At 46.6% G+C, this 15,084-nt stretch overlaps 1 protein-coding gene across 2 annotated transcripts in view; it reads right to left on the reverse strand.

Moving 5' to 3' along the window:
* Positions 1-962: 962 nt before the first annotated feature.
* The window catches only part of SEC16B (SEC16 homolog B, endoplasmic reticulum export factor), a 54,513-nt gene continuing 40,391 nt past the window's right edge, over positions 963-15,084 (reverse strand). For both annotated transcript variants that reach the window (XM_082229045.1, XM_082229044.1), the window contains exons 19-26: positions 13,967-14,221; positions 12,083-12,150; positions 10,101-10,247; positions 8,373-8,471; positions 4,973-5,096; positions 4,704-4,768; positions 4,020-4,094; positions 963-2,733 (exon numbers count right to left, since the gene is read on the reverse strand). In XM_082229045.1, the coding sequence (XP_082085171.1) occupies positions 2,662-2,733; positions 4,020-4,094; positions 4,704-4,768; positions 4,973-5,096; positions 8,373-8,471; positions 10,101-10,247; positions 12,083-12,150; positions 13,967-14,221 (905 nt within the window). In that variant the 3' untranslated portion in view covers positions 963-2,661. The remainder of the gene's footprint in view (positions 2,734-4,019; positions 4,095-4,703; positions 4,769-4,972; positions 5,097-8,372; positions 8,472-10,100; positions 10,248-12,082; positions 12,151-13,966; positions 14,222-15,084) is intronic.

Here is a 15,084-nt window from a genome sequence, read left to right on the forward strand (position 1 = left end):
TTGCTCACAAAACAATAGGAGCGAACAAAGGAATAAGGGAAAGCCTTCCGCTCCATGCCTTGCTTGTGAGCTTACAGGGGTACCTGGCTGGCTACATCTCAGAATGTAGATATGCCTTGGTCTCACCCAAATAGGCAAGGTTTCTGCTCTTGGCCAGAAAACTGCCGAATGAAAATTTCCCCTTGCCATGCATAGCTAGGTGCAGCATGATGAACAGGTCCCTGGAAGTGCCATGCCTGGCGTAGGAAGTTCACCCTCAACAAATTTATGATTACAGTGGTACCTCGGGTTAAGTACTTAATTCATTCCGGAGGTCTGTTCTTAACCTGAAACTGTTCTTAACCTGAAGCACCACTTTAGCTAATAGGAGCGCGCCGCTGCTGCGCGATTTCTGTTCTCATCCTGAAGCAAAGTTCTTAACCCGAGGTACTATTTCTGGGTTAGCGGAGTCTGTAACCTGAAGCGTATGTAACCCGAGGTACCACTGTACTCATGTTTGTAAACAACAGTAGCCTATAAAAATCCAAGTCTTCTCATGTGTAAACTAAAGCCCAAGAATTACACAACTTTGAGAAAACATCTGAAGGCTTACGGAAGTTTTTAATGTACAACATTTTATTATTTTTTATATATTGCTTTAAGCCGCCCAGGGTGGCTGGGGAAACCCATCCAGATGGGCAGGGTATAAACAATAAATTTATTATTATTATTATTATTATTATTATTATGGAGTAGCTGCACACCAAACTATTGGGTTCTTTGTTTACTCCGTAAATTAAGTGTAACAAAAGGAGGGATGGCCTAATGTGTGCCATCTGAGACCCATCAGTTGTAGGGGAGGGCTACTTTTCTTATGTAACCCTCTCACCTCTTCACTGGCACAAGTAAGGTTGGGGTCCTGGGGGTCTACTAGTGTTCACTGCACACACACACACACACCAACACACACACAAAAGCCTGGATTTCAATTTCGAAACTGTTTTTATTTAAATGTGGGGGGGAAAGGGACAATAACTTGCAGCATCAACTGTTTTGTATTAGAAAAAACAAAGAAGGGTGATAACACAGGGTTAAAGGGCAACCCAGTAGTCTAATATACTCCCTAAAGTCCAGACATGACAAAGAGATACGTCACATGGGCAATTGGGAACCTACAAATAACTCTACGAACGGTGCAAATTTCCCTACTTTCCCCTGCAAGATTCCTGTTGCGCTTGCCCCCTGCTTCCAGGCTTTCCATCGGCACGTGGTTGGCAGCTGCAAGAATAGGATGCAGGAGTAGATCAGCCTTTGGTCGGATCCAGCAGGGCTCTTCTTGGGTTTTCTGAAACCACTCCAAGCAACGCTGTTGTCTACTTACTGCTGAGTTGATCCACGTAGGTCTTCCTTTCTCAGGCATGCTAGGTTGGCCAGCCTTCTCAGTGATTGAGGTTTTGGAGAAGATCTGAGAAAGATGAGGCCACCACAATACAAAGTCCTCTCCACGTGCATGTGCACAGCAGTTCTCACAGACCGGCAAGTCCTCAGACAGCAGCACTTCAGCCAGGCAGAAAGGAGACTCAACTCAGGAGACACCATCTCATCTTCACCTCCACCCGGTTCACGGGCTTGTTACTATTATTCTGTTTTTCAGTCATGTTGGATTAGGATCACAGTCATTCACTGGGCAGTGGGAATAACATCCAACCAAATGTAGTTTTTGCAGCCTGATCATTTTACACGAGTCCATGTACTCTCAATTCACACATAAGTTGACTTATTCCCAAATGATTAAGCTGTTTCAAGGGTTCAGCCTCCTGCAGTACGTCCAATCCTGGGCACATTTGCTCAAAATTAAGTGGTTTGCACCCAAGCAAAGGATCATAGGATTGCAACCCCAAAGTGTGACCCTAGGCATATTTACATAGAAGTAAGTCCTATTCTGTTCAATGGCTTTTGTCGCGAATAAGTGTATGTAGGATTGCAGCCTCAGCACCCACACTTTCATGGGAGCAAGCTTCATCGGACTTACTTCTAAGTAAATATCCACAGAGGTCAGCTGCATGCCTTGTAAGATTTATTCACACTAAATAGACATCAAGTGGGTCTGAAAGTATGGCAGCAGCCATCCTAAAGGAGCAGAGGTTCCCCATTCCCCAAAAGGAGTCTCAGTTATTCTTCCTTATGACTGGATCATGACCAGCTGTGTCTACTGGCCATGAAGAGAGGCAACTCCGCCTTATTTTCCCAGAGCTTCTCATCTCCTTGAAAAATAGGGCTGCAATCCTTACCCCACTTCAGTGGGAGAAAGTCCCATTCTATAAAAGGAAGTGCGAGCCTTCCTTTATTTCCCTTTTCATTAACTTCTGGCCTCCCCAGGGCTGACCTGAGATACCTTTCCTTTTGTTCTTGTTGCACATGAAAAGAGTTGCACCTGAATAGCACCTGCTTAACAACACTTTAAACAAACAAAAAGGGGGGAAGATACATGTTCACCCCCTCAAATTTTTGCTTACACTCTTTGGCTACAGAGCTGCAATACCAGAGGATGAGGGGAAGGAAAAGGCAGCCAGCTGCCTAACTCAGATCGGACTGGTTTTCTTCAGGCAAGCAGATGGTTTCTGATCTGCCAGAGGGCAGAAACATCTCCTTAGTTAATACATACACACACACACATATGTATTATTGTGGATGAGATGGGTAGCGTCGCTGAAAAATCCTTGGGCCGGTGCCTGAGGCTGCTGGCGTGGTAACCTGTTAAAGAAAGAATTAGAAATTCAACTTAACGCAAACCCTTCAAAAATAATGCAACCCAGAAGCAAACGGAAGTTAAATAAACATTTGCACATGCAACCCATTTGGATACAAAGCCTCCATTTTCATGCATTTTATAGTCATGGATTTTGAGATGCTTAACAGACTTTTAGACACGCACCCTCTCAAATAGTCTTAGCTCTCCCTCTACACGTTGGCACAATGGCAGGGCCAGCCTTGAGCACAGCTCTACACTCAAACCAGCACCTGCCTCAGACGTGCTTCATGAGCTTTGACAAAGGACCTTCGCCAAATGGTAACTGTCCATGAAACCAGCCAAAAAAACCAAAAAAAAACCTACAATGGAAAGGTATCATGGTTCTTATCCAAGTGTACTCTACACGTGCATAAGCAGTATAGCTCCAGGGAGAAAGAGCAGGAAAGGCGACCCCCACCCCTTGCCCTAACAACAGACTGCCATTTGAACAAGAGAGCTGGACTTGAACACGCTTCCCCAACTTGGCTACTTCAAAATAAAAAAATTCCTTCCAGTAGCACCTTAAAGACCAACTAAGTTAGTTCTTGGTATGAGCTTTCGTGTGCATGCACAACTTCTTCAGATACACACGAAAGCTCATACCAAGAACTAACTTAGTTGGTCTTTAAGGTGCTACTGGAAGGATTTTTTTTATTTTGACTATGGCAGACCAACACGGCTACCTATCTGTAATTGGCCACTCCAGTTGTTGTTGGACTGAATGCCTTATCACGCCTATGAGTCAGGCTCTTAAGGAACTCGATAGCCCAAACAGGGGTCAGCAAACTTTTTCAGCAGGGGACCGGTCCACTGCCCCTCAGACTTTGTGGGGGGGGGGCAGACTATATTTTGGGGAAAAAACATAAAAATGAATGAATTCCTATGCCCCACCAATAACCCAGAGATGCCTTCTAAATAAAAGGGCACATTCTACTCATGTAAAAACACCAGGCAGGCCCCACCAATAACCCAGAGATGCATTTTAAATAAAAGGAAACATTCTAATCATGTAAACACGCTGATTCCTGCACCGTCCACGGGCCGGATTTAGAAGGCGATTGGGCCAGATCCGGCCCCCGGGCCTTAGTTTGCCTACCCATGGTCTACCCTTTGCAGAAGGCTGAACAAGGAGGGATGCCTGGCCTCACCCAAGAAAACAATTCTTACATTGCTGCTGCGGTTGTTACCATCATTACTAGAGTTTATTTGTATACAACATTGCGGGAATGCACATGCGCAGAAACCATACCTGAGCAGGACGGTAAAGTGGAACTGCCCCTCCTCTTGGGGGTGGAGGCACATGATCAGGGATGGAGAAAGTAGCCTGAAACATGAAGCAGAAGAGCCATGGCATGAAACCCAGTGAAGATGCCAAGATCCGTTGCTGGGGGGGGGGCAGAGGAGGAAGGGGGCAGCAGAACCACCAGAAATGCAGGACATTATATTGGGAGATAAGTGGGTGGTGCTGTGGATTAAACCACAGAGTCTAGGATTTGCCGATCAGAAGGTCAGCGGTTCAAATCCCCGCGACAGGGTGAGCTCCTGTTGCTCTGTCCCAGCTCCTGCCAACCTAGCAGTTCAAAAGCACACCAGTGCAAGTAGATAAATAGGTACCACTCCAGCGGGAAGGTAAATGGTGTTTCCATGTGCTGCTCTGGTTTGCCAGAAGCAGCTTAGTCATGCTGGCCACATGACCCAGAAGCTGTACGCCGGCTCCCTCGGCCAATAAAGCGAAATGAGCGCCGCAACCCCAGAGTCATCTGCAACTGGACTTAATGGTCAGCGGTCCCTTTACCTTTACTATATTGGGAGAAATGCTCTCAAGGCAGCTGGATTTGCACTTCTGTCAACAGTGATTCAGAGGAGCAGTTTTCCAAAGTTGAGGCCTCTCCTCACAAGGAACATGTTATTCCCGCCCCCACATTTCTCTCACCTGGCCTCCGGCATCTGGAAACATGGAGCCTTCCCTGCTGCTATGGCCCAGTGGAGTTTTGGCCCCTGTGACGAAAAAAGTGCAATGAGATTATTTCAGTTTGTACAAGGGGGCCTTACCACTCCCCACAAAAGCTTCTACAAAAGACTGGGGGATCCCTCCAGAGTTATTTGCGGGGTCCTATGGGCCACAGCAAGGTTCGTACACAAAAAGGCTTTATTACCACCTGTCAGGAACACATTCCGCAACACACACAGGAAGATACTTACGAAGAGAGCTTTTTGGGAGAGGGTTGCCATCTGTGGGCGGCAGGTGAGGAACAGCTGGAGGAGGAAGTAATGAAGGCCTTGTCTCCTCCACAGGAGGAAGGGATGGTTGTGAAGTCACCTGCTGCTGCAGAACGGAAATAATATATCAGTGATGGAGCCAGGTAGAATTTACCCTCAGTCTACCTTTGTTAGGAGGGACACAGGTGGCACTGGGGGCTAAACCACAGAGCCTAGGGCTTGCCGATCAGAAGGTTCGAATCCCTGCGACGGGATGAGTTCCCGTTGCTCTGTCCCTGCTCCTGCCAACCTAGCAGTTCGAAAGCACGTCAAAGTGCAAGCAGATAAATAGGTACCACTCCAGCGGGAAGGTAAACGGCGTTTCCATGCGCTGCTCTGGTTCGCCAGAAGCGGCTTAGTCATGCTGGCCACATACCTGGAAGCTGTACGCCGGCTCCCTTGGCCAATAAAGCGAGATGAGCGCCGCAACCCCAGAGTCGGTCACAACTGGACCTAATGGTCAGGGGTCCCTTTACCTTTACCTTTGTTAGGATCCCAACAGATTCCCCCACCACTTCTTTTTTAATGTATTTTTTAAAATGATCACTCAGTACTAGATCCTGCACTTGACTTGGGGGAGTGTGGTTTCCCTAATTTGTTTTGATTTGTACTTTCACAAACCTTGTAGTACATGCTGGTACCTCCCTCTAGTTTCTTCATTTGCCTGCAACCCTGTTGGCCCTCACCAACTGAGCTTGCTATTAGGGGAGCGGGTCATTATTTTTTGACCACCATCGCGAAAACTTATGACAAGCCACGTGGCTGCAGGCTCACCATAATGACATGGGCAATTGGGAACAGAATACAGGATTTGAGGAGGCATCTTTCAGAGGAGACAACCCTGGAAATATGAAGCAAGGTCCTATAAAGTGGTTTGCCCCCCCCCCCCGAACTCTTGGATGTCGCTGAAGTTATTGGCAGGCCAGTAAAGGATTATTCAGCCTGTTGTAGCAATTGTAATGCGCTGTGATAATGCTATATGATTTTTAATTGCCTCTTTATTGCCTCTTTTATTTCATATATTGTATTTTGCTCTACTACAATTTGAATCCCACAGAATTCAAATCCCACAACGGAGGAAATACAAGAAGCAGTAAAAAAAAAAGTACAATTGGAAATCAATGTGAATATTTAACATATGGACGCGCCATTTCCCGTCTACAACCACAAATCCACAGTTTGGGAAGCCCTGGACTAATAAAACTCAGAAGTCAGAGTTCCAGCAGATGAAATTCAGTAACTTGGACAATTCCCTAATCCTTTTCCATCGCTCCTGTTCGCTCCTCCTTTGGCATTCCTGACCTGTGCCCCTTCCTCTTCCTTTATTCCCTGTCATAGAATCATAGAATTGTAGAGTTGGAAGGGACCTCAAGGGTCATCTAGCCCAACCCCCTGCAGTGCAGGGATCTCAGCTAAAGCATCCATGACAGATGGCCATCCAGCCTCTGCTTAAAAACCTCAAAGGAAGGAGAGACCAAGGGGGCTCCCAAAGGAGCCCATTCCACTGGCGGACAGCTCTTGCTGTCAGAAAGTTCTTCCTTATCTTTAGCCGGAATTTCCTTTCTTGCAACTTGAAGCCATTGGTTTGAGTCCTGCCCTCCAGAGCAGGAGAAAACAAGCATGCTCCCTTCTACATGTGACAGCCCTTGAGATATTTGAAGATGGCTATCATATCTCCTCTCAGTCTCCTCTTTTCCAGGCTAAACATATCCAGCTCCTTCCATCGTTCCTCGTAAGGCTTAGTTTCCAGACCCCTGATCATCTTGGTCGCCCCCTTCTCTTCACACGTTCCAGCTTGTCAACATCCTTCTTAAATTGTGGTGCTCAGAACTGGATACATTATTCCAGCTGTGGTCTGACCAAGGCAGAATAGAGTAGTACTATTACTTCACTATACTTCTGTTGAGGCAGCCTAGAATAGCATTAGCTTTTTTTGCTGCTGCATCACACTGTTGACTCACGTTAAGCTTGTGGTCCACCAAGACCCCTAGATCCTTTTCACATGTACTGCTAGTAAGCCAGGTGTCTCCCATTTTATATTTGTGCAGCTGGTTCTTCCTTACTAAGTGCAAAACCTTACATTTGTCTCTAATGAAATTCATTTTGTTAGTTTTAAAGCCCAGGTCTGTTGTTGTCTGTACGTTTCCGAGCACAATTCAAAGTGTTGGTGCTGACCTTTAAAGCCCTAAACGGCCTTGGCCCAGGATACCTGAAGGAGCGTCTCCACCCCCATCGTTCTGCCCGGATACTGAGTCCAGCTCCGAGGGCCTTCTGACAGTTTCCTCATTGCGAGAAACAAAGCTACAGGGAACCAGGCAGAGGGCCTTCTCAGTAGTGGCGCCCACCCTGTGGAACGCCCTCCCACCAGATGTCAAAGAGATAAACAACTACCTGACATTCAGAAGACATCTTAAGGCAGCCCTGTTCAGGGAAGTTTTTAATGTGTGATATTTTAGTGTATTTTTGGTCTTTGTTGGAAGCCGCCCAGAGTATCCTGATGGGCAGGATACTAATAAATAATAATAATAATAATAATAATAATAATAATAATAATAATAATAATAATAATAATAGTTTATTATTATTATTATTATTACAGTCCTTGCCAAAGAATTCTAAATGCGATGTGAATTATCGAACAGACAAAATCTACGCAAAATTTCTTCCTCCACCCTTCTTTCCTTTCCACTTCATTTCTGATACTACAATTTTAAGTCCACCAATGTCTCATGACACCAACACACAACAGGCGTTTATGAACTACACTCCTTGCGTGGATCTGTGGCAGCCATTTTCAGGCTGTGCACCAGAGAACCCTGAGGCCCCATGGATGTTTATCAGTGTGCAGACCACAATGGTAGTTGTTAGGAAATGCTGAGGAACTTTGGGTGTGGGGTTCTTCTGATAATAAAATAATAATAATAATTTATTATTTATACCCCGCCCATCTGGCCAGGCTTCCCCAGCCACTCTGTGCGGTTTCCAACAGAATATTAAAATACAATAGTCTATTAAACATTAAAAGCTTCCTTAAACAGGGCTGCTTTCAGATGTCTTCTAAAAGTCAGATAGTTGTTTATTTCCTTGATATTTGATGGGAGAGCATTCCACAGGGCGGGTGCCACTACTGAGAAGGCCCTCTGCCTGGTTCCCTGTAACCTCACTTCTCGCAGTGAGGGAACCACCAGAAGGCCCTCGGCGCTGGACCTCAGTGTCCAGGCAGAACAATGGGGGTGGAGACACTCCTTCAAGGATACAGGCCGTTTAGGGCTTTAAAGGTCAGCACCAACACTTTGAATTCTGCAGCAAGCAGAAAATTCCTCTTAAAGAGATCCTGCATTACCTGAGAATCTGGAGCAGCAGCAGATGATACCTTTTTGGAGGGTTCAGCTTCTTTAGAGGGTTTCGATCGGAACCAACGGAACCAGCCAGACCCAGAGGCCTGGAAAAATAGAAAGGGTGGGTTCAACACTGTGCTATCTAAGCTAGCAGGTAAGGGACACGGGTGGCGCTGTGAGTTAAACCACAGAGCCTAGGGCTTGCCGATCAGAAGGTCAGCGGTTTGAATCCCTGTGATGGGGTGAGCTCCCATAGCTTGGTCCCTGCTCCTGCCAACCTAGCAGTAAAAAAGCACATCAAAGTGGAAGTAGTTAAATAGGTACCACTCTGGTGGGAAGGTAAACGGCATTTCTGTGTGCTGCTCCAGTTCGCCAGAAGCAGCTTAGTCATGCTGGCCACATGACCCGGAAGCTGTACGCCGGCTCCCTTGGCCTATAGAGCAGGATGAGCGTGCAACCCCAGAGTCATCCATGACTGGACCTAACGGTCAGGGGTACCTTTACCTTTAAGCTAGCAGGTATCACCATATCGTGCAGCAGGAGACAGTGTTGAGAGGCAGAGGCACTCCCTTGACCTCCCAGCTGGTGAGTCACTGCTATTTACCAGTGTGCTGGGCCCGGGGGTTAACCCAAGCAACGTGGTCCAGATCCGGTCCCAAATCCAAGGATTCTGTGAGGAGTCAGTCCAACAGGGCCAAGGCAGGAAACCAGGCAAAGTCAGGCACAGGATCTCAGGCAGGATCTAGCATACAGCAATGTTGCTCCTGCAACCTGGGGTCCGACAGCCTTCTATCTTTGTTGGGGTAACGGCCAGTCCTGATCCCCCGGCGACTCACCTCCCTGTCCCGCCCGAAGGTGAGCACTCCTCCTGCGAGTACTCAGGTCTCTCCTTCTCTCAGACCTGAGTCTCTGCAGCTCGGGAGACGTCGGTGGGTTACTAGACCCAGAGGCCGCCTCAGCCTCTCCTGACCCAACTGGTAGTGGAGCAGCTGTAAGTGATGGCCCAGCTGAAGGCAATGAGGTCATCCCCGCATCTGGAGCCAGGGCAGGCTCAGGCCCCTGACTTAGCCCAGCTGGCACTTGTTGCAGGGGAACCCGTGCAGACTGGGGCTCTTCAGAATCAGGCCCCAGACTCAGTTCAGATGCCGCCTGAGGCAGAGGATCCGGTGTGGACTGAGACTCCTCCGGTTCCGAGTCCGAGCCTGAGTCCATCACAACCAGGCGGAATGAGATCAGCTCCGTGAAAATGCCCTACTGAGCCACTCTGACGTTCCTGCCAGCGCATTCACACTGCCCTGTCCTCCCCACCATCTCTCCCCTCCCACTCCAGTAAGCGGCAGTGACTCAGCTGCCGGGAGGTCAGGTAAGTGCTTCTGCCCCACGCCCCACCACACCGTCTGCTACTGGTATGTTCAGGACAAAGAACCCCATACATTAAGACTACAAAGCCTATGCACACTTACCTGGCCGTAAGCTAAACACAGCGGGAGTCACTTCTGAGGAAACATGTATAGGACAGGGCTGTACTTAAACGCTGTGTGAAGTTCTATATGAATGAATTAATTGCAATACTCCCAGCCACCTGACAGGTGAATTAGACCTTGATCGTGGCTCCAAATCCAAGAGGACATGATTCTGTCCTTCCTAATCTGCTGCAAAGCAGAAATGAAATCCCGTGGACCTGGGCATATTTTTCAGACACCGCAGATGCCCTTCTCAGTCAGATGCCTCACCTTTGCTTCTTTTTGTTCCGTTTCATCCTGTGGTAGCTTCTCTGATGTGGCTCCCTCCCCTGATGCTTCTGGGAGCTGTGGGGCATCCTCAACCATGGATATTGTGGAACTCTCAGAAATGGTCCGAGTCCGGGCATTTAACGTGTTCTGGCACCAAAAAAAAAACATGGAGCAGGTTCTCTTCACTGAAAAAACTTCGTGGCTTCATCTTACCGGTTTATATTGTAACCTTATCCCCTAAGGACCTCTCCTGACATCACTCACCATCACACGGGTCCTGTGAGACAGATCAGTATTTCTCCTGTGGGAGCGGAAAGGGCCAAATGAGGCTGGAACATGGCAGCCTCGGACAAGTCACAAAGGAAGTCCTGCTATGGCAGAGTTGGGACGTGAGCCCAAGTTTCCTGAACCCACTGACTTTTTGAAATTGCTGTATAGTTTAAAGAAAAATTTAAATGTCGTATAACCATTAAAGCAACAGCTCTCCCCTAACATTCCTCTAGACCACATGGCTCACTGTTTGTTTGTTTGTTTGTTTGTTTGTTTGTTTGTTTGTTTAAAAAAATAATGCTTGATTGTTCTGCCTGGCCTTTGGCTTGGAATCAACTTGATCCCCTTCCCCTCTTTCCTCTTTCCTTTCTCCTTCTGTGATGGAACTCCTATTTGGGGACTTCCCTGGGTTTTTTCTGGCCCACGTAGGACCAGTCTGAATAGTTGACCTTGGTGAAGATTTGACGTTTTCATCCCCCAAAAGTTTTTGATTTGAGTTTCTATTGAAATGAGGCTGAATTTTAATGTTGTGTTTTAATCTTGTTTTTAAGTTGTATCTTAATCAATTGTTTAATATCTGGTGTTAGCCGCCCTGAGCCCGGTCTTGGCTGGGGAGGGCGGGGTAGAAATAAAAATTATTACTTATTATTATTACTATTACTATTATTATTATTATTAATTTAAAAAACCAACAACCTCAAAGCGGTTTACAAAAAGATTAAAAGCAATACAGTACAATCAAGAAAAATTCACAACCCTACTTTAAAACATACAAAAGTTTAAATACTGAAACAGATTAAAATTCCCTCAGTTTTCTAAGCATTTGGGTTGGCTTGTCTAAACAAGAATGTTTTCAAGCAGGCAGCAAAAAGAATCAGATAGGGAGGGACCCTGAGGGTCATCTAGCCCAGCCCCATGCAGGAATCCTGCCCACAGCCGTCCCTGGTGGGCTCAAACCACCAACCTTCTGGTTAGCAGACAGACGCACTGACCCACTGCGCCACAGGAGGGCAAGGGCAGAGGCACGTCAGCTGAGAAGGGTAGGTGCATGTGTCAACAAGAACAAAGCAGCAATAAGAAGATGAGCCCTGCTGGGTCAAACCAAAGGCGTGTCTCCCCATCTGAGAAGCTCACAAGCAGGACATACAGGCAGTCGCCCTTTCCCAGTGGCTTTAGCCATCATGACTAGCAGAAATTAAATTCATTTCACATTGGAAGCAGAGGTTTATCAAATTTGGACCTTCCAAAACAATATGACAATTGAAACACAACGGTTCTTCGAAATTCATACTTTCGAAATTCCTCCAGATTTTGTGATGCAATTCTCCAGCCATCCAAAGATCACAAAAGTGATTGTATTAGGTGAAAGTGTGCATAAAAACCTAACATGTTAGTGAAAGTAACATTTAAAAAACAGGTCAACAATGCATATGAAGTGGTGCTTATTAGTAGCAATTTGCACAAAAATGTTGAAGGATGCTCGTGAGCAGCTATTAAAAGGAAATCCACCAATTGCTTCAGAAAGGTAGGGAACTAAATTTAAGATTGGATTAAAATGAGAAACGGGGAGGTCTTTCCACCCCTAACAGCCACTGAAAGTAAGCCTTATCCTCTGTGGATTTGCCTAATCCCACTTTAAAGCCATCCAATTTATCACCATATCTTGTGGCAGTGAGTTCCATAGTTCAGCTACCCCCCCCCCAAACTCTCACCTGATGCTCCGGAATGCTCTCCTGATCACCCAGGAAGTGGTACGGGCCACAGGATTCCGTGGTGCCCCCTGCAGATTACACCACAACAGGTTTTATTGTACCCAACAGCCAAGATCTGGAGTTCAAAATGGCAAGAGCTGTTAGGAGGCAGTTCCCTGGAAATGGCCTCTGCAGCCAAAGCATCCAGGACACAAGCAGGTACAAACAAACAAAGGCAGAAGCAGGAAGCGAACTCTTACGCCTTTCCGCAAAAGCAGGGACCTGCTTTCCCCCCCGCCCCCCTCCCAATCCTAAGCATGTCTGCTGGGAAGCAAGTCCTGCTGGTTTCAATAGTGCCTGGTTCTATGTTGGGACAGGGCTCCTATGCCTTTAAAAAAAAACAGCCTGAGAAGTTGAAATTTTATGGGTGAAGCATTCTCCATCATATAGACACAGGCAAACTCGGCCCTCCAGATGTTTTTGGCCTACAACTCCCATGATCCCTAGCTAACAGGACCAGTGGTCAGGGGTGATGGGAATTGTAGTCTGCAAACATCCGGAGGGCTGAGTTTGCCTATGCCTGATATAGACTGTCAGGCAGCTTTAAATGCTTAGGAGTCCCTCCACCTGCAAAAGAGGAGCGACAATCATTTGTACATTGTTTTAATTGTCTGTTTTAACCATATCTGCACAGCAGTTTTTAATGTTGTGAGTGTCCTCTATTTAAGAGGCTTTTACTCTGCAGCCTCTTATAGTTGTTTTAACTGTGAGTATTTTAGTTCTTTTGCTCTTACAGTTGTTTTAACTGCGTGTCCTTGTTTGTTTGTAGTTCTTATTTGTTTTAATTATCAGTTTTTTATCCATCCACTATCCATGTCTAATCGTGTATTTTATCCAGATGTTATATCCTATGCCTTATCGGTTAAAAAATCCTAACTGCTATTTTATTTATATGCTTTTTTTAATCCTGGTCTGAGACCGTAATAAAGTTCATTCATTCATTCAGGAGCCCCTCCACCTGCAAAAGAGGAGCGACAATCATTTTCCAATCCTGGGCTGCATCAATAGGAGTATAGCATCTAGATCAAGGGAAGTAATAGTGCCACTGTATTCTGCTCTGGTCAGACCTCACCTGGAGTACTGTGTCCAGTTCTGGGCACCACAATTCAAGAAGGACACTGACAAACTGGAACGTGTCCAGAGGAGGGCAACCAAAATGGTCAAAGGCCTGGAAACGATGCCTTATGAGGAACGGCTAAGGGAGCTGGGCATGTTTAGCCTGGAGAAGAGGAGGTTAAGGGGTGATATGATAGCCATGTTCAAATATATAAAAGGATGTCACATGGAGGAGGGAGAAAGGTTGTTTTCTGCTGCTCCAGAGAAGCGGACATGGAGCAATGGATCCAAACTACAAGAAAGAAGATTCCACCTAAACATTAGGAAGAACTTCCTGGCAGTAAGAGCTGTTTGACAGTGGAATTTGCTGCCAAGGAGTGTGGTGGAGTCTCCTACTTTGGAGGTCTTTAAGCAGAGGCTTGACAACCATATGTCAGGAGTGCTCTGATGATGTTTCCTGCTTGGCAGGGGGTTGGACTTGATGGCCCTTGTGGTCTCTTCCAGCTCTATAATTCTATGATTCTATGATTTCAGAACCCTGATTTATCACTGGTTCTTCTGCCCACCCTCCGTCTCCATCATCTTAAATATATCTGTGCCCCCCAGCAGGTGGGGAGCAGAGGCAGCAAGACTGGAGACAGAGGAAGTGGGAAAGGGCATAGCTTGCCTTATCTCCCAAGGCCACCAAAATCAATATTTTTTTAAAAATGCAATATATGGTTTCCAGATGGACACCAGGGAGCTAGTACATGCACACACCATCGCAAATCATTTCAACCGTCTCTTAACCTGGTGGCTGGCGTGAGGGGAGGTCAGCTGGATGTCCTCCAGGAGGGGAAACATAACCGTGGTCACTTCCTGGAAGACAAGTCTCCAAAGCCGCATCAGTTGTATCTACAGGAGGCCCAGGATAGAAATGCCTTCTCTGTCCCAAATCTGGCTGGTCCTGAGCCGAGTCCACCGGTGGCAGGTAAGTCGAAGGATGAGGCTCCAAGTCCTTCAAGTAGCCTTGGCTTTGTGCAAACTCAGAACGGGGAGCCAAATCTAGATAATGTAAGATTTGATGGATTAGATCAGTATATCCCCCATTTCATAGATGGCCTGCACACCTGTTCAAACTCCAAGGCTACAAATGAGGTACTTTAAGCAGGAATGCCAATAGCTGTTAGATCAGAACAGCTGAGCGGCTGAATTCAACCCTCTTATTATTCCCACTTACTGTTTCCAGCAGAAGCCAGTCTCTTAATAAAGCATGAAAGAGAGGGGCTTCTCCTTTTATTTGTCCACAGCATCTGGTATTCAAAGGTATACTGCCTCTTACCATGGAAGATCCATTTAGCTACCTGTTAAAGGTAAAGGGACCCCTGACTGTTAGGTTCAGTCGTGACCGATTCTGGGGTTGCGGCACTCATCTCACTTTATTGGCTGAGGGAGACGTGTACAGTTTCCGGGTCAAGTGGCCAGCATGACTAAGCCACTTCTGGCGAACCAGAGCAGCGCACAGAAACGCCGTTTACCTTCCCGCTGGAGCGGTACCTATTTATCTACTTGCACTTTGTCGTGATTTCGAACTCCTAGGTTGGCAGGGGCAGGGACCGAGCAACGGGAGCTCACCCCGTCGCGGGGATTCGAACTGCCGACCTTCTGATCAGCAAGTCCTAGGCTCTGTAGACAACCCACAGCGCCACCCGCCTCCCTTTTTAGTTACCTGTTAGAAAGTTACCTGTTAGAAAGCCTATATTCCACAAATATGCTTCAGTCTTATTTTCATGATTCAAAAAACAACAAAACCTTTCAGAGACTGGAACTGAATATCTGGGAACTTTAGTAGCTGATCCTGTTAAAACTCCTCAGAATCTTTAGATTTGGACAGTGGTGGAAAAACCCAGCTTGACAGATGACCCAGC

The sequence above is a fragment of the Podarcis vaucheri genome (genome assembly GCF_965113315.1).
Source record: "Podarcis vaucheri genome assembly, chromosome: 6".
NCBI classification, from domain to species: domain Eukaryota; kingdom Metazoa; phylum Chordata; class Lepidosauria; order Squamata; family Lacertidae; genus Podarcis; species Podarcis vaucheri.